Source organism: Orcinus orca, chromosome 15 (assembly GCF_937001465.1).
Source record: "Orcinus orca chromosome 15, mOrcOrc1.1, whole genome shotgun sequence".
NCBI classification, from domain to species: Eukaryota; Metazoa; Chordata; class Mammalia; order Artiodactyla; family Delphinidae; genus Orcinus; species Orcinus orca.
The window spans coordinates 54676751-54701745 of NC_064573.1; the positions used below are offsets into that span (position 1 = coordinate 54676751).

A 24995-nucleotide genomic window follows, 5' to 3' on the forward strand; every position below is an offset into this window, starting at 1 on the left:
GGTAAGAGATTTCTCATAAACCCCTGTCCCCACACATGCACAGCTTCCCACACTATCGACATCCCCACCAGTGCAGTGCATTTCTTACCGCTGATGAACCTACACTGACACATCATCACCCAGAGCCCATAGTTTGCATTAACGTTCATTCTTGGGAGAGGAAGGTTTTAGCTTGTTTTTCCTCCCGTTGTTAAGACTCATAAGTGCTGAGTTTCGTTTTCAGGTTTCAGGCCCGGAGACCATAAGTTTGAACAACTGTCCGTGGCTGTGTGTTTTGTTTTGTTTTGTTTTGTTTTTTGTGGTACGCGGGCCTCTCACTGTTGTGGCCTCTCCCGTTGCGGAGCACAGGCTCCGGACGCGCAGGCTCAGCGGCCATGGCTCACGGGCCCAGCCGCTCCGCGGCATATGGGATCTTCCCGGACCGGGGCACGAACCCGTGTCCCCTGCATCGGCAGGCGGACTCTCAACCACTGCGCCACCAGGGAAGCCCCGTGGCTGTTTTTAAAATGGAAATTGTGACATACGTATAGTCTTTGAAATGATTGTTCATGATGAATGAAAATACAGTGACTTGCAGCTAAAATGAGGGTTTGTGATATGATAGACTCCAGTTAAATCAAGCAAAGTAATGATATACATTGTCGTTTAGGTTCCTGAACTGGTCATCTCATTGTGACCTTGGAAAGCTCTTTTACCAAGGTGTAAGCGTACATTGACTCTCTGGGTGAAGTATGATACAGCTTTGATTTTGGGAGGGTTCATGTTACACAGCTCTAAGAAATGGCTTGGTGTAATTGGGAGGATACAGTGACCAGAGATAGAAGTGCATTTTGAAAAATAGAACTACCATACGACCCAGCAATCCCACTACTGGGCGTATACCCTGAGAAAGCCATAATTCAAAAAGAGTCATGTACCAAAATGTTCACTGCAGCTCTATTTACAACAGTCAGGACATGGAAGCAAACTAAGTGTCAATAGACAGATGAATGGATAAAGAAGATGTGGCACATATATACAATGGAATATTACTCAGCCATGAAAAGAAACAAAATTGAGTTATTTATAGTGAGGTGGATGGACCTAGAGTCTGTCATACAGAGTGGAGTAAGTCAGAAAGCGTAAAACAGATACTGTATGCTAACCATATATATGGAATCTTAAAAAAAAAACTTGGTTCTGAAGAACCTAGGGGCAGGACAGGAATAAAAACGCAGACGTAGAGAATGGACTTGAGGACATGGGGAGGGGGAAGGGTAAGCTGGGATGAAGTGAGAGAGTGGCATGGACATATATACACTACCAAACGTAAAATAGATAGCTAGTGGGAAGCAGCCGCATAGCACAGGGAGATCAGCTCTGTGCTTTGTGACCACCTAGAGGGGTGGGATAGGGAGGGTGGGAGGGAGACACAAGAGGGAGGAGATATGGGGATATATGTATATGTATAGCTGATTCACTTTGTTATACAGCAGAAACTAACACAGCATTGTAAAGCAATTATACTCCAATAAAGATGTTTAAAAAAAAAAGTTAAATACTGAAAATATAGGGAATTATTTTAAAGATTATTTTTGAGACGTCTTTGAAAATACTATGTTTGCTTGTATATTTTATTTGCAAAGACTCATTGAAGTAAATTGTACTGAAGATTTTGGGTGATGGGACAGCTTAGGCCCCAGCTTATGAGGAGGATGAGAGCTACTATGCAAACCACAGATCTTAGTGGTTTTATTTATTTATTTATTTATTTATTTATTTATTTATTTATTTATTTATTTATATTTTTTTTGCCCGCGCCGTGTGGCATGTGGGATGTGGGATCTTAGTTCCCTGACCAGGGATCAAACCCGTGTCCCCTGCTTTGGGAGCGCGGGGTCTTATCCGCTGGACCACCAGGGAAGTCCCAGTGGTTTTATTTAAATAAACAAAACAAGATAATGCAATCTATGTAATTTTTCTTAAAAAAAGTGATTTTAGGGCTTCCCTGGTGGCTCAGTGGTTGAGGGTCTGCCTGCCGATGCAGGGGACACGGGTTCGTGCCCCGGTCCGGGAAGATCCCACATGCCGCGGAGCGGCTGGGCCCGTGAGCCATGGCCGCTGAGCCTGCGCGTCAGGAGCCTGTGCTCCGCAACGGGAGAGGCCACAGCAGCGAGAGGCCCGCGTACCGCAAAAAAAAAAAAAAAAAAAAAAAAGATTTTAAGGAGATTGAAAGCAAGCCACTTCTCCTCTTCACCTCCAAGTCTGTATATTTGTCTCACTTCCCCTCAATTTACAAGAACTGTGATGCCTGGAAGCTTCCCTCTAGGTTGGGACATTTCCCACACTCTATTGTCCTGCAGTCCCTGAGTACCTGGGTTCCGGGGGGTTTTCTCGGAACCACATGGGTCTGGCCGAGGTATGGAACACCACACCCTCAGGTTCTTAAGAAAAATCCAGTCCTACAAGCCGGTATGAGCACGAGGGCTCAGTGAATACTGTAGCGACACACATGGCTTAACGGACGTGGCAGGTGTTACCAACCTTAAAAATCCGTCGGCCACCCCAAGTCTCCTTGGAGAAAAGCTCCTCCTCGCTTCTTTCTCCTCCACAGCCTCCATCACCCCTTTCCATTTAAAAGCAAAGAAGCGAAATGCTTATTTTTATCTTGCCCCTCCCCCTCTCCTTGTCTACACCTTCAGGCCTGGAGGTGGGCTGGGTTGTGGTAGCATCTTCCAAAGAAAAACCACGCTCCCTCTAAGCAGAGGGCGGGCAAATGTAAATGTCTCTACTTTGTTAAGTGTGGATTTAAAAGACACAAAGTAATATGGGGTTCGCCTGGACAATGTGAGAAATATGAAACTAGGTTATAACATTCTGGTCCTTTTTTCCCCCCAGTGTGATATAAATTAGAAAAGAAATATAAGTGTTCCTGTGTTTTCAATTCCCAGATTTCTTTTTTTTTTTTAATGAGAATGAATTGGCCCAAAGGAAGAAAATGCTGTCTTTATACCTGCAGAGAAACTCCTACTGTCTTAGGATTTTCTAAGCTTCTAAGTGACTGCCACCAAGTTCCAGGTGAGGCCTGTTTAAGAGCTTGCCACCATCCGTGGTCACCATCCAAAGGTCCAAAATTGATTACAGTTGGGGTATCATAGCCAGTTCCCTTTCTGTTTGGAAAAGCAGTACAGTCGTCCCTTGGGCTCCATAGGGGATTGGTTCCAGGACCTCCCACGGATACCAAAATCCACAGATGCTCAAGTCCCTTATATAAAATGGCATAATATTTGCATATAACTTATGCACATCCTCCTGTATACTTTAAATCACCTCTGGGTAACTTATAATACCCAATACAATGTAAATGCTATATAAATACATAGTGGCTGGGTGCATGACAAATTCGTTTTGGTTTTTGGAACTTTCCAGGATTTTTTTTTTTTGCATGAATATTTTCAATCTGCTGTGGGTTGAACCTGCAGACGCGGAACCGCCGATCCAGAGGGCTGCTTGTACTGAGAATGACGGGTGGGCAGCTGCAAGCTGAAGGGTGGCTGGCAGATATGGAAGTTGAGAAAGAGAAAGCACAGAGTGACTGGAGCCTGAGGGGGGAGGAATGTTGCAAACCGAGGCAGGGGACACACAGGAAAAGGGCTTTCGAAATTATTGTGACTTCTGTAGGAGAATTTGAGGAAATCATTTTTCCTCTTAAAGAAAGAGGAAATGATCGAGAATTATTCAGTGGCTCTGAGAAGAAACATTTGCATTCCCGAACCACAGAAAGTCACCCTTGGGGTGAGCAGCACGCCAAAGGCTGAGGCCGCAGCTGTTTTCCGGGCCACACCGTGGGAACATGGGGAATGAGCGCATCTGGGCGCGATTGGGGCGGAGGGTGCTCTGTGATCCTGACTCCGGGGATAAGGAGATGAGATGTGAGTTCGAGAAATGGAATCCTATACAACAGAGTTGCGGAAAGCAGCCTGCAGCGGCGATGGCCCTTCCCCAAAAGAATTGTTAGGGGAACGTGGGCCTTCGTTAGTGTTGGATTATTCTGCCGCCAGAAAGCCGGGGTGGTGCTCGGGCTCTGGAGGCCTCCGCGCTCGCTCGCCCTTCCCCCACTGCAGACTTGAGCTCTGTCATGTATTTCCCCAAGTGAGGAAGTTAAAACCAAGAATGCGGACTCCATAGCACACACGCGTAAACTGTATTTCATGCTGCTGGGCGCGCCCCGCGCTTGGAGATGATGTCATTTTTAGCAATGCAAGTTTGCTCCGAAGGAAGGTACAGGCCGCTCTTATGGTAAATCTGAAAATGACACTTCACTGTCTGTTGCAGCCGAGTTGGGACAGCCTCTCAGTTGAGCCGCTGGGCTTTCCTTCAATCACCTTTCTTTCAGGACTGTAGAATTTTTTCTGTCCTCAGGGTTAAGGAGGGTGATCCGTCGTGGGGAAAACTTATTCTACTCATTATGCTGTATGACCAGAGAAAATGGCTGAGAAGTAAAGAGGGTTTTAGGGTTTGAATCTAACTTGCCACTCTAAGTACGGAAGGAAATTAATTCAAGAAGAAATGGAAAAAGAAACAGCTTACAATTGTGGTTTCTCTAGCAAGAATCTCCTTTGTACTGGGAAACAGACAATCTGCTATACATACACTTTCATTCTGAGCACATTGCCTTGGTCTAGGGTCTGTGATTTAAGAAATGTACAAAGCAGGGACTTCCCTGGTGGTCCAGTGGTTAAGAATCCGCTGCATTGGCAGGCATGGGTTCGATCCCTGGTCCAGGAAGATCCCACATGCCGCAGGGCAATTAAGCTACTGAGCCCGTGCTCTAGAGCCCGCAAGCCACAACTACTGAGCCTGTGTGCCACAACTATTGAGCCCACGTGCTGCAACTACTAAAACCTGTGCATCTAGAGCTTGTGCTCCACAATGAAGAGTAGCCCCCACTCACCGCAACTAGAGAAAGCCCACACGCAGCAACGAAGACCCAGCACAGCCAAAAGAAAAAAAAACATGTACAAAGCTGTATTGTAATCTGATTTTAATTAGGTGCCTCTATATGACTTTGAGATTCATTAGATGCATTTTGTATTTCAGAAATATATTTGCCCAAGCCTTCTGACTTTTAAAACTTAAGTGGTTTGTCCTAAGGAGTCAAGCAAAATATTGAGCATTTCTTTCCTTCCACATTATTAATTTCTCCAGGCAGGGATCTAATTAAAAATGTGCAATGTAGCAGAAAAAGATAAGATGAGAACTGTGATTTGTGTGTGTGATGTGTTTTAACCTGGAAGAAGGCTATCTGGTTTCTTCACTCTCTCGTGGGGGGAGACTTTTTCAGAATGTGGACAGTTAGCCTTGGGGACCAGAGTCACCTCCTCAGATTGTCTTGCACATGGTTTCAAATGGCCAATTTCTTTTTTACAAATTTATTTATTTATTTTTGGCTGCGTTGGGTCTTTGTTGCTGCGTGCGGGCTTTCTCTAGTAGCAGCGAGCAGGGGCTACTCTTTGTTGCAGTGCGCGGGCTTCTCATTGCAGTGGCTTCTCTTGTTGTGGAGCACAGGCTCTAGGTGCACGGGCTTCAGTAGTTGCAGTGCGCGGGCTCAGTAGTTGGGGCACGTGGGCTCAGTAGTTGTGTCCCATGGGCTCAGTAGTTGTGGCTCGCAGGCTCTAGAGCACAGGCTCAGTAGTTGTGGCTCACGGGCTTAGTTGCTCCATGGTACACGTGATCTTCCCGGACCAGGACTTGAACCTGTGTTCCCTGCATTGGCAGGTGGATTCTTAACCACTGCGCCACCAGGGAAGCCCCTCAAATGGCCAATTTTTTGATCGTCAGTAGACACAGTGCATTCAGATGGAAGTGTCTCTTCTGCTAGTGCAGAACAACTTTTCCTTCATGTAGTTCTGAAATCCCTTCTGTTTCAAACTTTATAGCCACTGCTGTATTTACTTTTGGCAAAGTGTTACTTTAATAAAAAGTTCACTTATTTATTCATTGATTGGTAGAATGACAACAAAAGAGAAAGCAAACCCATTTGTCACAAGCAGTTCCTAGAAAATCAGTCCACTGTCTTGGCAATTTCTAAATTAGAGCACTGAGACCCGACTTTGTAAAAGTGAATTTCTGTGTAAAAAAGGAAATTTGTTAAAATTAATTTATTCATTTATTTGACTGTGTTGGGTCTTCGTTGCTGCACGCGGGCTTTCTCTAGTTGTTGCGAGTGGGGGCTACTCTTCGTTGTGGTGCGCGGGCTTCTCATTGCAGTGGCTTCTCTTGTGGAGCATGGGCTCAAGGTGCACAGGCTTCAGTAGTTGTGGCACGTGGGCTCAGTAGTTGTGGCTCACGGGCTCTAGAGCGCAGGCTCAGTAGTTGTGGTGCACGGGCCTAGTTGCTCTGTGGCATGTGGGATCTTCCTGGACCAGGGCTCAAACCCGTGTCCCTTGCATTGGCAGGCAGATTCTTAAGCACTGAGCCACCAGGGAAGTCCCCTTAAAAAGGAAATCTTGATACATGCTATAATATGGATGAGCCTGAGATGAAGGGGATCAGGACAGACCACCTCAAAACATGCCACTTTTCCATATTGATTATTTTGAGCTGAAGGCCATTGAGAAACCTCAGAGACAAGACCTTTCTGCCCTTCCCATTTACTCCCAAAAGCGGGGTGTGAGTTTCCTGCCTCTCCTATACCGGGATGAGGGGTGTGACCCTAATCACCAGAGACAGAGAGCCAGCACAGAGAGGAGTCTGTATAAACAAACCTTACTGGTCTTCCCTGGTGGCGCAGTGGTTGAGAGTCTGCCTGCCGATGCAGGGGACATGGGTTCGTGCCCCGGTCCAGGAAGATCCCACATGCCACGGAGCGGCTAGGCCTGTGAGCCATGGCCGCTGAGCCTGCATGTCTGGAGCCTGTGCTCCGCAACAGGAGAGGCCACAACGGTGAGAGGCCCATGTACCGCAAAAAAAAAAAAAAAAAAAAAAAGAAACCTTACTAAAATAGCCGTTATCACCCATTAGTGTCCTACCCACATTCCCACAATGTATTGCCCCTAGAAGCCCAAACTCCCTTTCCTTTGTCTGATTCCTTCTCCACATTTTATCATCCTTTGTTAAAATGGTACATAAGCCTCTGAGTCTAACTGCTACTTTGAGTGTTCACTTCTTTCCTGAAGCCCCCATGCACGTAAAAATATTCATATCAGTAACATTTGTATGTCTTTTTCTCCTGTTACTCTGTCTTTTGTCAGTTTAATTCACAGACTCCAGGAACAAATCTAAGAGGGTACAGGCAAAGTCTTTTCCTCGCCTACAAGCACATTATGCTAAGTGACACAAGCCAGTCACAAAAGGACAAATACTGTATGATTCTACCTATATGAGGTCCCTAGAGTAGTCAGATTCCTAGAGACAGGAAGTAGAATGCTGGTTCCCAGGGGTTGGGGCGGGCAATGGGGAGTTAGTGTTTAATATGTGTGCGGAGTTTCAGTTTGGGGTGATGCAAAAGTTATGGAGATGGGTGGTGGTGATGTTTGCACAGCACTGTGAATGTACTTAGTGCTACTGAACTGTACTGTTAAGAATGGTTAAGATGGTACATTTTATGTAATGTGTATTTACATACTTACGTAACTGTACCACAGTTTTTAAAAAATGGGATTGCTGTGGCTGGAGTGAACCGCCCTGTGGAAAACCTGGAGCAGTGGCTGAATGCCAGACACCCAGGTCTGCCCTGGGTGCGCATTTGGAAACTCTGGGAGATGATTTCTCACCTTTTCGTGTGGATTTTCCTTGTCCCTGGGGAGGTGGTTATTTCCCCAGGCCTGGGTGCTCCCTACCAGGGAGGGGAAGCGCCTCTTTTCCATCCTCTGTCCCATTCTGATTGATACTGGGCGGAGCTACACACACGGAATGAAGCAACAAGAGTTGACTCCAGGTTTTGGGGGGCAAGCCAGTGACTGGAGGAGGGAGAGGAGTTTACTGTCAAGTCCATTCTTGGGAAAAATCCCAGTCAAATGAGTGCCCCCAGGGTCCTCTGGGTTTTCAGTTTGTGCAGAGTGTTAAAATAAAATACAGGTAAACACTAAATGCAGGGAAAAGATCCTTACTTTGTGGAACCACTGTCTAGATGGTCCTGTGCCAGTGATGTGTGGTTATTTCAGAGCAATGTTCTACTTGCAGTGCTTGGGAGATGGGAGGAGAAATCAGATGAACAGATAGACGTGAGCCCGTTGCTGTTCCCTTGACAATCTTGCGACGCTCTCGCCCAGTCCTGTCTGACAGAACTTTCTGTGATGTTGGAGATATTCACTTTGTTTATTTAATACCATAGTCACTGTGGCTGTAAAGCTCATGAAATGTGGATAGTGTGACTGAGGAAGTAGATGTTCGGTTTTATTTAATTTTAATCAGTTTACATTTAAACACCCGCCCCCCGGTTAATGGCTGTCTTGGAAAGCCCAGCGCTGGCTCCCCTTCTGGTGTTTGATTCTTGTCCTGTTCACATGACTGTGGACCCTGGAGCTCGACTGGGTTCTGGGAGGACTGAAGCTCCTGGGTTCAGCTGGGTTAGACCTGAGGGTCGCTCTGGGGTTGTTATTATGGACACTGGACTTCCCCAAACCTTGTCAAAAGTAGGCCTAGTGTCATTAATTAATTGTTTGATCAATCAGTTACTGATTAACGATTAATACTCAGTTATTTATTAAGCACAATAGGGCAGACACTGTGTTGAAAAGTGGGGGTCCTGTAGAGAACAGAGCCAACAGGCGTTCTTGCCCTCAAGGGCCCCGCGGTTGGCGGGGAGGAGGAACTCTGGATGAGCAAATACAAGTGTGAATGGAAGCAGGTGAGGCGCGGTCTCACCTCCCACCAGTGGGAAGGAGTCTTGGTGGGGGTGACGTCAAATGGATGCACACTTTGTCCCGTTCTGTTTTAACAGGGACACTTCGTCATGTGGTCCCTGAGCTCTGATTCAACTCTTGCAGTCCTTTTCTTCCAACTTCCTTCTCATTAGCATCTCCTGGGCCCATCTGGTGCCTTGACATTGTGACTGAACTTGTAAAAATGGTGACCCCTTGTCTCACCCCCCAAAAGGGCTTGAGAGGAGAGGAGGGGAGGGGAGAGTTGGGGAGAGTGGACAGGGCTGTGGGGCAGCTCACTGCCCACCTCCAGGGGTGCCTGAGGCAGCTGATCGGGGCTCCCCCTGGAAGGGATGCTGTTACAGACCTGACCCGAGGCTGGGATGGGGACCAAGGCTGGAGCCCAGTCAGCCCCCGGGCTCCAGCCCCGCCGGGCAGTGACTCTGTCCCTTTGGCTGTGGGCCCTTCCTTGGCCGCCCCCAGCTGGGTTCAGTTTGCTGATTTAGTAAATGTCCACGGAGCATCTTCCAAACACCCACTTCCCAGGGGCCCTGGGGTGACGCTTGGGCTGCTGCCTGGTTGTTGGGCCCCTGGGTGCCTGGGTCTGGGGCGCTTCTCAACTCTGGCTGCGCTTGGCGATTACGTGGGGAGTTTTTGAAAGGTACAGACACCCGGGTCCCCCCACCTCAGACCAATGAAATTAGAATTTTGAGGGTAAAGGCCTAGGCATTTTTTTTAAGGCCCCCTGGCCAGGATACTGTCCCGTGGATCCAGGGCATGGGGGCAGGCCTGGGAGTCCTGCCTGGTGCTCCCCCATCCTCTGGGGGGCCCCTTGGCTGCCCCAGTGGAAGCAGCAGCCTGGTTTCTGCCAGGATATCCCAGTAGGGCTGTGGGGCTGGACAGACCTGCCTCCCCCCATCACGCCCCCCTGAAATGAGTCCTGGGGACCTGCCAGTGCCTCAGGGATCGTGTTCTCGGGCACAGAGATGTGGCCGTGAGCTCAGGTGGCCCCCAGTGGCTTCCAGCTGTCACTGCTTTCACACGCGGGGCTGGAAACTTGGTTGGAGATGCAGTCAACCTGAAGTCCACTGAAACCGGAAACCTAGAGCAATAGGGGTGGGGGGTGGGGGTGGGGGTGGGGCGGAGAGGAAGGAGGGTGCTCCAGGGAGCTTTCCTAAGTTTTGCGCTAGCTCCGAAATCATCACTGCCTTCAGCGAAAAGAATGAAGTGTGTTGGAAAAGCAAGAACTTCCTTGCGCTCGGCTGGGCGGTGAAGGGCTAAGTCCCCCGGGTGGGGTGGGGGGTCGTCCCTCGGCATCAAAGCTGCGGGGTTTGGGCCCCTCGGCCCGGCTCAGCCACGGCCAGAAGGGTTTCATGAGGGCCGTCATCTCCCGGCACACGGAGAAAACCCCAGAGCAGACACATTTTCACATTCAATCCTAAATGCTCAGAGGAACCAAGTTTTTCGGAGATGACACATTTTTCCAGCATTATGCTGCGCTTGAGCCAGCAAAACAGTGAAGTGGAATTTTTCTTTCTTTTCCTGTAGTTTCTGGGACCACACAGAGGATGCTTTTGGTAGGTGGGGTGCTAGGGGGCTGAGGGCTAGTGTGGACCTGGACCGAATTAAGTGCTCAGGCTGCCTTCTTACCCAGCTTGTGGGCCCTTTTGGAACGTGTCTGGGTGGGCGCGGTTGCTTCAGATTGAAGGCAGTTGCCAGCGAGATTGGCTGCTTCTGTGTGCCGGGAGGGCCCTGCGGGGTCCAGGCGAGCACACGGCTTCAAAGTCCAGTCCTGGCCCTTCCTGACCATTGGAACTGGGAGAAGTCACTTAACCTCTACGAGCCTCTGTTTTCTCATTTATGAAAAAGGAATGATGTATATAGTGGGGCCTTGATGGGGGACGTGGCGGAAATGAGAGAATGAAGAACCGGGAAGGCAGGTCTTGCACCTGCTTTGCCCCTGACCCCCTGAGCAGCCCTTCTTTTCTGTTTTACTTATTGGGCTTTCTCATCAGTTTTCCTTAAAATGCCTCCCACCCAAGCGTCTCAAAATCCGCACACCCAGGCCGCACTGCAGACCGATTAAATCAGAACCTCTGAAGGTGGGACCCCAGAATGGGTAGTTTTTCACAGGTCCCTGGTAATTCTAACACACGGCCAAGGTTGAGAACCACTGCCCTACAAGACCAGGTGAGACGGGTCAGTGAAGTGCTGGGACACGCCCGCTGGGGCAGTGCTGTCAGCGGGCCCTCCTGGAATTCCAAAGGGTCGCCTTGCCTGTCCTGGCATGTGAGGTGGTTCCTGGCATGTGAGGTTTGGGGTGTCATGGTTTGGACCCTCAGGGAGGATGCCAGAAGTCCATTACATTTAGCCATTTATAATTTTCTCAGGAATGTAGCTTTGAACTCTACCTGCCACAAGGCCGGGGCCTGATGGAGTCACTAGGCTGGCACCAGGCCCCCGGATGGCCCCCTGAGCAGCACACAGCAACCCTGAGGACGTGATGCAAAGCCCATTTCTTTCTGGGAATCGGTCCCAAAAGGGGGCTAGCTGCTCGTGCTGGGGTGTTGGAAACGAAGAGAAAGTGACGAGGTTCAAGAGAGCTGTCGTTCCCAGTCAGAAAGAGAAGCCGGGGTGACCCAGGAGCCGGCTTGCCTCTGTGCTGTGAGCAGGGAGGGCCGCTGGGGGGTGAGCTCCTGGTTGGTCCCTCTGAGCGCTGTCTGTTCTGGGCTGAGGTCCAGCCCTGGGTCTAAAGGACTTTCCAGCTTGTTGCCAGGGTCTCTATGTGATACACGAGTGCACCATAAACGGGATTTTTGAATGGTTCCAGTTCTGCTTCCTTATTTCTGTCATTAGCCTGTGGACCGGGGCATCTTTTTTAAAAGATCTGAACACAAATAGCGTGAGATGCGTCTCCAGGGGCTCACTGCTCCCTTTGTTGGTGTTGGGAGAGAGGGTGCCGAGATGAATACACAGGGGGCCATGGGAGGCGAGGGCACCCGGGGTGTTTCTCTAAAACACAAACCAAATGGCCCTGACTTACCTTGGAAAAACCTCCACAAAGCAGCGAATTGTATAAGTTTGTCGGTGAAATAAAAGCCCAGTTTGTGAACAATGTCCACATCCAATGAGATTCATGGGCCAAGTTTTTCTGAGTTGTCTGTTTCTCCAGCCTTTAGTGGGAGGGGACCTGGGGGCAGGTGGATGCAGGAGCTGGAGGAAGGAGGGGGGCAGGGCTGGACTAGAGGAGACCAGTGATCCCCGCTGGGTCAGCCTGGAGAGAGCAGTGACCTGGAGCGTCTTCATTCGGGGTCAGCCAGGGGGGCCGGGGGTGTTTGCAACAGCAGCCAGTAAAGAGAGATGCCACCTTTTTTCTTCGGCAGTTATCGTGTGAATGTCAGACCCAGATACGTCACCAGGTACAAGACGGTGACACAGTTGGAATGGAGGTGCTGCCCTGGCTTCAGGGGAGGGGACTGCCAAGAAGGTCCCAGAGACCCCGTGAAGACGCCCCGCCCCACGCCCGCTCGGCCGAGAAGCAGCGTGAAGAAAGCCACAGGTACCTTCTGACTTGCGCTCTGCTTTGCAGGCCGCCACTGCTCCTTCACACGACAGGATGTGTGGAGCTTTCCAAGTTCTGCCCAAAACACGCATATATGCCTGCAGTAGACACATGGCACACAAATTTATTTGCAGAAGCAGTAGCGATCGGAAGACAGACTTTTAAAAAGTAAATTGCAGGCTTCCCTGGTGGCGCAGTGGTTGAGAGTCTGCCTGCCGATGCAGGGGACACGGGTTCGTGCCCCGGTCCGGGAAGATCCCACATGCCGCGGAGCGGCTGGGCCCGTGAGCCATGGCCGCTGAACCTGCGCGTCCGGAGCCTGTGCTCCGCAAAGGGAGAGGCCACAGCAGTGAGAGGCCCGCATACCGCAAAAAAAAAAAAAAAAAAAAAAAAAAAGTAAATTGCTTTGTTAGGGCCAACTGGTTGTGAAAGCCAAGGCCTTAGAGTGGGAGATGCTGCTGGTCTCAGCCTTGTGTGGCCTGAGGCACAGACAAAAGAGAGTCAAATGTAACGAGGTAATGATGCTTGGGTTGTTTTTACTTTACTTTTCATGTACAAGCTCCCATAAATCTGAATTTGAAGAAACTAAAATTGTTTCTTTTTCAAAAAGAAAAAAAGGTAAATAGAATCATTCTTATTCTGTTTGGGGTGAGATATTTGCAAAGCTAAGCCCCAAGTTAGAAGTGTCCAATGAGGCTGTTCTTAAATTTGCTTTTGATTTTTTTTTTAAGTGAAGTAGCACAAACTCAATGAATAGCTTAGCAAGCAATGATAATTTTCACCTTGGCTTTTAAGTGTAACATTAAGAAACTGACTTTTATGGATAAAAATATTTTGACATTTTATTCTACATCACTTTATCTTCTTCTTTTTTAAAGTTCAGTGAGAAAAACCTAGATTTTCTTATGAGTTAAATGTTTAAGTCATCTTTAAATGATTATATTTTCCCATGAGGTGTTTTCAGTTTGTTTTGGGTTTTTTTTTGTCTGCATTGGGTCTTCGTTGCTGTGCGTGGGCTTTCTCTAGTTGTGGCGAGCAGGGGCTACTCTTCGTCGCGGGGCGCGGGCTTCTCACTGTGGTGGCTTCTCTTGTTGCGGAGCATGGGCTGTATGCGCATGGGCTTCAGTAGTTGTGGCCTGCAGGCTCAGTAGTTGTGGCTCACGGGCTCTAGAGCGCAGGCTCAGTAGCTGTGGTGCACGGGCTTAGTTGCTCCGCGGCATGTGGGATCTTCCCGGACCAGGGCTTGAGCCTGTGTCCCCTGCATTGGCAGGTGGATTCTTGACCACTGTGCCACCAGGGAAGTCCTGTGTTTTCGGTTTTGAAACTAGTGGTGTTTCCCAATATTGTCCATAAAACAGACTTTAAAATAATTTTTATTATAAAAGTAATGCATATCTATTACAGAATGTTTATAGGAAAAATATTTAAGTACACATAATCTCACCACCAAATGACAACTACTGTTAACATTTTACTATAGAACACTATTCTCTTTTCTATTTCTGCGCATACATTTTGTTAAAGAAAAATTCATTCATTCATCCCACAAATATTTATTCTGTATCTGCAGGCTCTATACTAGGTTCTTAGGAAAAGAGAAAATCAAGGCAGACACAATCCCTGACCTCATGAAAGGCAGACACTAGACAAGTAGTGAGGGGGCGTGTTGGATCATAGTGGACAGTTTATTTCTGTTTTGTTTAGTTTTACTTTTTATTTTATAAAAGTTTAAACATACGTGTAGTTTAATGAGTTCAGTAGCTTTATAAGGACTATTAGGAAAAGCACTTTCTCTCCCACTTTCCCTTCTCAGGGGTATTAGCAAATTCCCTTTCTCTCCCACTTTCCCTTCTCAGGGGTAATTACTTTAAACTCTTTAAAAATTAAAATAATTGAAGTATAGATTTACAATACTATATTAATTACAGGTGTACAACACAGTGATTCAGTATTTTTATAGATTATACTTCATTTAAAGTTATTGCAAAATAATGGCTATATTTCCCTGTGTTGTCCTTGTTTCTTATTTATTTTTTACATAGTTTGTACCTCTTAATCCTCTACCTCTGTCTTGCCCCTCCCCGCTTCCTTCTCCCCACTGGTAACTACCAGTTTGTTCTCTGTATCTGTGAGTTTGTTTCTGTTTTGTTATATACATCTATTTGTTTTATTTTTTAGATTCCACATATAAATGATAACACAGAGTATTTGTCTTTCTCTGTCTGACTTTTATTTCTCTAAGCATAAAACCCTTCAGATCCACCCATATTGTTGCAAATGGCATTGTTTCATTCTTTTTTATGACTGAGCAATATCCCGTTGTGTATATATACCACATCTTCTTTATCCATTCATCTATCGATGGACACTTAGGTTGCTTAAAAATATGTAATGCTTCACAAATTTACCTGTCATCCTTGTGCAGGGACCATGCTAATCTTCTTTGTATCATTCCAATTTTAGTAAATGTGCTGCTGAAGTGAGCACTACTTTAAACTCTTTAGATGGTCTTTTGGAATTTACCTCCACACCCCTTGACTTCTCATTATGGAAGGTGAGGATTTAAGTCCCTTTCATCTAACATGGGGCTCCTGTACTGCCATCCTTTCCGTTCAGTTATACTGTGTTTTTATCTGTTCAGTATTTATTGGTTACATTGTAGTAGTTATATAATGTTTACAGCGGAGCTCTGTAGTGTACCATGAATATGCTGCCTTTCCTACACTGTTTCTGGATTTCTCTAGAGTTAATAAGTATGTTTTCCTTTGCTTGGTTTTCTATATTTTTATCCCTATTTCAACCCAGACTCTCCGCTGGTTATCTACATGTCCCCTCGTTTTGTTCAGACACATCGGTTTCATCTCCTTGAAGAAATCTCTCCTAGAGCCTTCTCACCTGCCCCACCTGGACTGGTCATCTGCTTGTCCTTGTTCACAGCTGCCACCCTGTGACCTTAACTGACTTCTCTCCCATCCGTTCCCTGCTTCCTGTACCTGCTGCTTGCTATTTCTCAGTTTATTCCCTTGTTTTGGTAGAGCACATCTTCTAGTAGTTTCATGAGAGGATTGCATGGGAGGTAAACTTTTTGATATTCTGAAAATATATTTACTCCAGCTTCAGGATTCTAGGTTGGAAATAATTTTCCTTTAGAATTTTGAAAGCATCACTCAATTTTCTTCTAGTTTCCAAAAAGGAACGCTCCTACACTGTTGGTGGGAATGTAAATTGGTGCGGCCACCATGGAGAACAATATGGAAGTTCCTTAAAAAGCTAAAAATAGAGCTACCATATGATCCAGCGATCACACTTTGGGGCATATATCCAGATAAAACTATAATTTGAAAAGATGCATGCGCCCCAGTGTGCATTGCAGCACTATTTACAATAGCCAGGACATGGAAGCAACCTAAGTGTCCATTGACAGGTGAATGGATAAAGAAGATGTGGTGTGTATACATACAATGGAATATTACTCAGCCATAAAAAGAATGAAATAATGCCATTGGCAGCAACATGGATGGATCTATAGATTATCATACTAAATGAAGTAAGTCAGAGACAAATATCGTATGATACCACTTATATGTGGAATCTAAAAAAATGATACAAATGAACTTATTTGAAAAACAGAAAGAGACTCACAGACATAGAAAACAAACTTATGGTTACCAAAGAGGAAAACTGCGGGGGAGGGATAAATTGGGAATTTGGGATTAATATATACACACTACTACATATAAAATAGATAACAAGGACCTACTGTATAGCACATGGAACTATACTCAATATTTTATAATAACCTATGTGGGAAAAAAACCTGAAAAAGAATATATATACATATATATATATCTGAATCACTTTGCTGTACACCTGAAACTAACATAACATTGTAAATCAACTGTACTTCAATTAAAATTTTTTTTTCTTCTAGTTTCCAATGCACTGTGAAAATGTCCAAAACCATTCTGATTCCCAATTTTTTATATGTGACTTGGTTGGGGTTTGTTTTGCTTGTTTTGTTTTTTTGCCATTTTAGTGAGATTTCAGAAGAGAATGAAAGGAAGCGCCTATCCTCAACCCACTATCACTGTAATGAACATACTGTTTTTGGAACTTATTTTTTAACTTCATGAAAAAACATTCATGTCATTAAATATACTACAATATCATCTCATGGCTTCATAGAGTGTCATTGTTTGGACATTATCCTGTACCGTTGGTCATTTAGACTGTTTGCAATTTTTCATTATTATAGATTGTATTTGAATAAGTATTTTTTCCTGTTAAATTTTTGGATTCATCCTTATTATTTACTAGAATAAATTTCTAGAAGTGTAATTGCAGAGTCAAAAGGATTCTGAGTATTTTGATACACTTGCCAAATTATCCTTCCAAAAAGTGGTAACAATTCTTATAGTCACCAGCAGTGTATGAAGAAAACCTCTGCTTACATCCTGATCCTTCCCTGCTTCTCCAGCCCTTAGAAAAAAATTTCCTTTGCTCAGAACAACATTTCATTTGTACGTGATTCAATGAATTTTATTTCTGGTGTCCTGAGATAGAATACATTTTTCAGTATGGAAAACAAGGTGTTCTTTCTAGTTTTCTCCTTGGGAATTTAGACATCTGAATTCCAGTCTTGGTTTTAACACTATGTTGATTTTAGTGAATGATAACTGTTGATATGATCATCTGCAAAAGTTTAGAGGAGGAGAAAACAATGAACATGAAGCTCAAATATCGACAACATTCTAAATTTACTTCCAGTGTTTGTCAGTTTACATTAATGCATTTTATTTCATTGTAATCTATGTCGTGTGTGACTTTTTCCACTTTACACGCTAGGTCTCAGTATCATCTGTAGGCTTGTCGATGGTATTCTAGAATTCCTTGTATTCTGTGTTCAAGGGCGTGGTTTGCTGCTTATTCTCCTAGTGCCTCAGATTTAAAAAATATATATATTTATTTATTTATTTTTGGCTGCGTTGGGTCTTCGTTGCTGCGTGCGGGCTTTCTCTAGTTGTGGTGAGCGGGGGCTACTCTTTGTTGCGGTGCGCGGGCTTCTCATTGCAGTGGCTTCTCTTGTTGCAGAGCACGGGCTCTAGGCACTTGAGCTTCAGTAGTTGTGGCACACGGGCTCAGCAGTTGTGGCTCACGGGCTCCGGAGCACAGGCTCAGTAGTTGTGGTGCACGGGCTTAGTTGCTCCACAGCATGTGGGACCTTCCCGGACCAGGGCTCGAACCTGTGTTCCCTGCATTGGCAGGCAGATTCTTAAGCACTGCACCACCAGGGAAGTCCAGTGCCTCAGATTCTGATAACCTGCTTTTTGTTTAATTTCTCTCTCTCTCTGTACGTTAGTTTATTTTCATTTTATGACTCATCACAATTATTTTATAATAATTTTTTTCTTTTGGACTGTTTCCTTGCAGGGTACATTTCTTAAAGTAGGATTATCAAAAATGGAATGTTTGGGGAATTCCTTGGCGGTCCAGTGGCTAGGACTCTGTGCTTCCACTGCACGGGGCACGGGTTGGATCCCTGGTCCCGGAACTAGGGTCCAGCAAGCCACGCGGGGCTTGGCCACAAAAAACTTCAATGTTTGTATTCTTTGACTTAGTGACTCTCACTGCTTAGGGCCACGTATCTCTGTTGTTGGCAGACGCCAGTAGACTCTGTTGCTTTATCTCTCGTTTGCTGTTAGTTTCCCCAGCTGCATGACAGCACTGAACAATGTCTATGAGAGTCTTTTAGCACAGGGATGCTATTAAAAGTAAGCAAACATTTAGGGGTTGCTTGGAGGATAACTTGCTGCTCGTGTGATATCATACCACCCAACTGCTAATGGGTGGATCTCAAGTGGGTTCTTGTGGTTTTACAGCATGCAGTCAACCACCGGGGTGTGGGTGCAGTTACTAATGTGGGAATGATGTATGTTCATAAGATAGCGCAAATAAAGAATTTTCCCTTCAGGGTGAAAGAGGCCATTGAGTATCTATGATGTGCCATGTAAATATCCTCTTAACAACCCAAGAGGGAAGATAGTGCCTCTGCTTCGTAGATGAGGGGATTATAGTTCACAGAAGTGAGTTAGCCTGCTCGAGGGCAGGCTGTAAACAGCAGAGCCAGAGTGCCCCTGGAGGTCTCTTTTACTTAAAGCCCATAGTCTTTTCGACTCTGGCACAATAATTACCTGCAGTGAGAAGGGAGCTGTAAGTGAATCCCTTGAATACCCTGTTTATTGTCTTTGCAGAAACTGGGTAAAGGTAGAAGATGTTAAGTCATGTCCAACTCTTTCTTTGTAACAGACAATGAACCAAGTCGAGTCTCAGAGCCTGGGAAGACTTTGTCACCAACTCCTGCAGCAGAACTAAGTCGGACCGTAGATCCAAAACAGGGGCCCCTAGAACTTCAGGAAAAGAAAATCCAGGTGCTTGAGGAGAAGGTTCTCCGACTCACAAGGACGGTGCTTGATCTCCAGTCTTCCATTGCTGGAGTGAATGAAAACCTCAAACACTCCATTCAGGATGATGCCAGCAAAATGCTGGCATCGTGGCTCAGTAACCTGCACCCCCAGCCAGTGCCCGACAGTGCCATGGGTGGAGAACCAGAAACGGTCCAGCTTCCTGGTGTCCTCAACAGTAAGGAATCTGGCATGAAGGACATCAAGTCTGAATTGGCTGAAGTCAAGGATGCCCTGAAGACCAAGAGTAGCAAGCTGGACGAGCTGGATGGGAAGGTGAAGGGCTATGAAGGGCAGCTCAGACAGCTCCAGGAGGCGGCCCAGGGCCCTACGGTCACCATGACGACCAATGAGCTCTACCAAGCATATGTCGATAGTCAGATTGATGCCCTGAGAGAGGAGCTCATGGAGGGAATGGACAGGAAGCTGGCTGATCTGAAGAACTCGTGTGAGTATAAGCTAATTGGTCTCCAGCAGCACTGTGATGACTATGGGAGCAGCTACCTGGGAGTGATGGAGCTTATAGGGGAGAAGGAAACCAACCTGAGAAAAGAAATCAGTGACCTTCGAGCCCGGGTCCAAGACCCTCCAACCAGGGCAAACTGCTGTGACGGTGCCAAGAATGGTGACTTTGGGCAACAGGTCAAGACGTTAGACCAGAAAATTGAAAGAGTTGCTGAAGCGACTAGAATGCTGAACGGACGACTAGACAATGAGTTTGACCGCCTCGTAGTTCCAGAGCCAGATGTGGACTTTGACGCCAGATGGAATGAACTGGATGCAAGGATCAACGTGACAGAGAAGAATGCAGAGGAACACTGCTTTTACATTGAAGAAACCCTCCGGGGGACCATCAGTGGGGAGGTAGATGACTTGAAGCGCCTTCTTGATCAGAAAATACAGTCTCTGGAGGAGCGGCTGGGGAGCGCTCTCCTGGCGATGGCCAACGGCTCGGAGGCAGAACTTGCTCCCCCAGCGTCAGCCCCGCCTGATGGGTCGGGGGCTGGGAACGAACAGGTCATGGTGGAGTTAAACCACCTGAAGGACAAAGTGCAAGTGGTGGAGGATATGTGCCTACAGAACTTCCAGGGAGAGCCTCGTGGGAGAGAAGATACTTTGCGAAATGGAGACGACCCTTCAGCAGGTGACGCTTTGAGCCTTTTGAAATCTCTGAATGACACAATGCATAGGAAGTTTCAAGAAACCGAGCGTAGCATCCAGAGACTTCAACAGAATTTTAGTTTTCTTTATTCTCAACTAAACCACACAGAAGACCACGTGAGTCATCTTCATAATGAGCTGAGCAGTGGTAGAGAAGGTAAAAAGGCTGCAGGGCATGGGTCTCCTAAGGGGGCTGAACCCCTCCCATCTCCCCCGGCCGCCTCGGTGCCTTGCTGCGACCAGCTGGAGGAGAGGTGGCAGCGGCTGCAGGGCCAGGTCCTCGCCGAGCTGGACGCTTGTAAGGAGAAGACACACGGGGTCCAGAGGGGGGTCTCTGTGGTGGAGGACAGGGTGTCTCATATGGAGAAAACCTGCAGCAAACTGGACTCCATCTCAGGAAGTCTTCAGAAAATCAAGGAAGGGCTCAACAAGCATGTCAGCAGCCTCTGGAGTTGTGTCAGGCAGATGAACGGGACGCTCCGGGCACATTCCAGAGACATCTCTGGCCTGAAGAATTCAGTCCAGCAGTTCTATAGCCATGTTTTCCAGATTTCTACGGACTTGCAAGACCTGATCAGATTTCAACCATCGGCAAGTAAGTGGACCTTTACAATTCCATTTCTTGTAATTGTTTGCAACACGTATTATGCTAGGTTTTGGATGGTTTGTGGAATTAACTACATCACTGCTAACCGAAGTGTGCTTCATAGATGGGGGCCAGTTTGTGAATCGTTGGGTGCTGGGTGAAATTAAGGCAAATACCAACAGTGAGAGACAGTATTTAGAAACTTTTAACATAATTTGACGTCACCGTAGCATTTGAGCACACGATCTGTGCATTTTGCAAATGATCAGCCGACAGCAAATTGAAAATACGAAAGGAGAACTGGTCCTTCCCCGCAGGTAGGTGGTAGAAGGTTGATCTATACTGTCATGTCTGAGCTTAGAGTCGGGGTCAGATCTGTGGCGTAACAGCTTGGGGCAGCGGATATGTTGTCTTGTTTTCTACTCAGGGAGTCTCCTGTGTGTGTGTCCATTCACCTCCGTGTGAGCATCACTTTTGTTTGCTGGTGTCATTATCTCTGTCATTATCATGACAGAGCATCTGCTTTGAGCATCCTCTTGTTCCCTAAAATCTAGGGCCTACGTGATGGCAGGTAGAATGCATTGTATTCCTTTCCAAGGACAGAGACAGGACCGTGGACAAAAGCACTTTAGGGGCAGTAACTGTTTAAAGCCCCATAGTGTCCAGAACAAGGACGCTCATAAGTTGCGCTAAGGGCAATGCCGGCTGCACGTGACACACTCGACAAATGTTTGTTGAATGAATTAATGTATTGAATGAATGAATGGTCCCTTAATAGTATTGAGTGATATAGTCAAGTTAATTTCTGTTATTTGGGGGTTCATCACATCATCCCTGAAGGACAGAGCCTCCCTTGTACCTGGATTCAGTAGCCTCAGTACTGAGCCAGCCTTTTCTAATGCACGCGGGAGGGATGAGCGGGGAGCTGACATTTATTGAGCGCTTTTTATTTGAATCAGCACTGGCCTAGTCCCCTCAGGGATGTGTTCCAAGGTCGCACAGCTGGGAAGTGGTGGAGGTGGGGTGAGGACCCCAGGCGCTGTCCTCCAGGCCTGCACACATCTCCCCTATGTCTCCCAGAGATGAACGCACACTTACTGGGTCCATGAGGACTTGGGGAGGGCCAGCCATGTGCCCGAGAGGACCCCACTTCCTGACCAGTCCTGTCTTCTTTGTTGGCCTTTATCACCTTTCCACGTTGCTCAGCTCCAGGTGACAAAGGCCCTTACCTGTTGATGCAAGTTCCTGGCCTGGTGTGAGCTTGTAGAATTTTAGGATCAGGTCCCATCTGAGACTTATAGCCTGAGAAGGGGAGGCTGGAGTGGGAGAAGCAGAGGAGCCCTGGCCTGGCCGGGGAGAGCCAGGGCCTGGTCCACAGGAGGCGGGAGGGTCCCAGGTGGTGGGTGGGAAGTGCTTTGAACCTTCCCAGAGATAAGGAGTTTGTAGATAAGGAATTACCCAGGCAGTCCCTATATTTATAACCCTCCCCCTCCCCTCCCCCCAGGCCCACACAGCTCCCCTATCTCTGGAATGTTGGGTAAAGGTCACAGGACTATGTGTGTATTCATAGAATGATTGTCCCTCATGGTGACAGTTCTGTCTGGACTGTGCTTTTTAACAACAGATTGAACCAGATATTTCCAGTTGATTTGCAGCTCCCAGGCAGCGTGGGAAGCTGTGTTTACTCCTTCACGCTTGGCTGTGAAAGGAGGGGTCGGGGGTGAGCACCTTTAAAGAGAATGTGGCTTCCAAAAGATGATCCTTTTGGAATGAACTCATTGTTCTGAGTGTAGAAAGCATGGATTTCCGAGAATTTCATTGATTGGAAAGAGACAAACAGGCAGAGTCTGTCCATCCTTGCAGTGCATCCAGGTCTAGGAGAACAAGAGCATGAGAGGTCTGTGGGTGAATCTGGAGTTCAGGTCACATGGACCAGTTAAGAGTCAACAGTACAGGGGCTTCCCTGGTGGTGCAGTGGTTAAGAATCCGCCTGCCAGTGCAGGGGACACGGGTTCAAGCCCCAGTCCGGGAAGATCCCAAATGCTGCGCCACAACTACTGAGCCTGTGCTCTAGAGCCTGAGAGCCACAATTACTGAAGCCCACGCACCTAGAGCCCGTGCTCCACAAGAGAAGCCACCGCAATGAGAAGCCCGTGTACTGCAACGAGGAGTAGCCCCTGTTCACCACAACTAGAGAAAGCCTGGGCGCAGCAACGAAGACCCAACGCAGCCCAAAAAAAAAAAAAAAAAGAGTCAACGGTACATTTATTGAGCACCTACTATGCGCAGGGCTCTGTGAGGGGTGCAGAGGTGAGTAGGACGACCCTCACCCTCCAGGCGTTTTCAGTCACGGGGCTAACGGCATGCACTGGTCTGCAGAGAGGATGAATGAGGTGGTGTGTTAGGGCCCAGTGAGTGGTGTCAGGGTTTATCCTTTTAGTTCATTGGATCTTACTGAACCCGTACTTTGTGGGAGTAATGAGCTATGTCTGTGCAGTATGTGGATGTGTGACAGTGTGTGTGACAGTGACATTCTGAGGGGAAACAGGCAGGCAGAGATGGTCACGGGCACAGGCACATGGCCACTGTGGAAGTCAGGGAGGGCTTCTCGGAGGAGGGAGCCTCCAAGGATGAGGAGGTTGAGCGTTCAGGGGCTGGTGGAGTGAAGGGTGAGGTGGAGTGATGAGAGAAGCTTCTGGAAGGAGGCGTTGGCGTTACTGGAGCTCATACTGAGGGGTGGGTAGGGTTCAGCAAAGCAGGAGGGGAGGACATCCCTGCTGAGGAGTTGTGTAAATGGGCCCGTTATTTACTGCTGTGTGACAGCCTACTCCAGATCCTGGTGGCTTAAAGCAACAGAGCTGTATCATTTTCCATTACTCTGCGGGTCAGGAAACTGGCTTGGCAGTTCTTCTGCTCCATTTGGTGTCAGCGTGAGTCACTCGCTCAGCTGCAGTCAGGGGGCTGGTGGGCCCGGCTGGGCTGGGAGGGCCAGGCAGACGGGTCACGTGTCCGGTGCCTCAGGGGTCCCTCCACACAGCCATCCTGTCTCTTCGTGTGGCTGACTTGGGCCTCCTCACAGCAGGTGGTCTCGGGTAGTCAGACTTATCACACGGTGAAAGCGGAAGCCTCTTCCAGGCGAGGCCCGGAGCTGGCATGGTGTCCCTTCTGCCACATTCCACTGGTCAAGGCAAGGTGATGCGGCTGGTGGGCGTCGGGACAGAGGGAATATTAACGACAGTCATCATCTCTCCCACTGCGAGCCAAGGTCCAGAGCTGAGAATGCAGGATGTAGCCACCAGAAGCCACGTTGCTGGGCCAGGGACTCACACTCTGCTGTTTCTACCGCCCTGTTCACAGACCCCCTTCTTTTCTTTAGAAGCACCCGGAGGGGGCAGAACTACCCACGAGGCAGCCGGGGGAGCAGAAGGGGCTTCAGCTGACGCTCAGATAGATCCGCATCTGTTTGTTACCTGCCACCTCCTGCGTCGTTGGTGCAGATGTTCCTCCCTGGGGTTTAAAAGAGATTCTTGAGATCTTTTTAAAATTAATTTTTATTGGAGTAGAGTTGATTGACGATGTTGTGTTAGTTTCTGCTGTACAGCAAAGTGAATCAGTTATACATATCCACATATCCACTCTTTTTTAGATTCTTTTCCATATAGGTCATTACAGAGTATTGAATAGAATTCCCTGTGCTACACAGTAGGTTCTTATTACTTATCTATTTTATTTTATATATAGTAGTGTGTATATGTCAATCCCAGTCTCCCAATTTATCCCTCTGATCCTTGAGATTATAAACCAAACAAAAATGTTTGGTTACTTTTTTGGACGAAAGGTCCATGCCTGTCATCTAGGACTCAGCACTGCCTAACTTCTTTTTTTTTTTTTTCGGTTAATTAATTTATTTTTTGGCTGCTTTGGTTCTTCGTTGCTGTGTGCAGCTTTCTCTAGTTGTGGCGAGCAGGGGCTGCGCTTCATTGCGGCGCATGGGCTTCTCATTGTGGTGGCTTCTCATTCGCAGAGCACGGGCCCTAGGCGCGCAGGCTTCAGTAGTTGCCAGTAGTTGCGGCATGCGGGCTCAGTAGTTGTGGCTCACGGGCTCTAGAGTGCGGGCTCAGTAGTTGTGGCACACGGGCTTAGGTGCTCCGTGGCATGTGGGACCTTCCCGCATCAGGGCTCGAACCCATGTCCCCTGCATTGGCAGGCGGATTCTTAACCACTGCACCCAGGGAAGCCCAGCACTGCCTAACTTCTAAAAGGTGAAGAACCACTGTATTTTCATGACTGTCTCACCTTAACGCTCTGTGACGTGGGTGTGACACCCCTCTCCTGGGCCCCATATGCCCCACCCCTTCATTTATATAGTCATTCACTCAACA

General features: G+C 47.4%; 1 protein-coding gene and 1 non-coding gene across 2 annotated transcripts in view; one reads left to right on the top strand and one right to left on the bottom strand.

The window, feature by feature from the left end:
• EMILIN2 (elastin microfibril interfacer 2) overlaps positions 1-24995 on the top strand; it is a 51084-nt gene that overhangs the window by 11792 nt on the left and 14297 nt on the right. The window contains exons 3-4 of the mRNA XM_012535302.3: positions 12227-12402; positions 18712-20622. Of these exons, the coding sequence (XP_012390756.1) occupies positions 12227-12402; positions 18712-20622 (2087 nt within the window). The remainder of the gene's footprint in view (positions 1-12226; positions 12403-18711; positions 20623-24995) is intronic.
• LOC117203755 (U6 spliceosomal RNA) lies at positions 14786-14892 on the bottom strand. Its single transcript, XR_004486655.1, has one exon. It is a non-coding gene; the product is annotated as a U6 spliceosomal RNA (small nuclear RNA).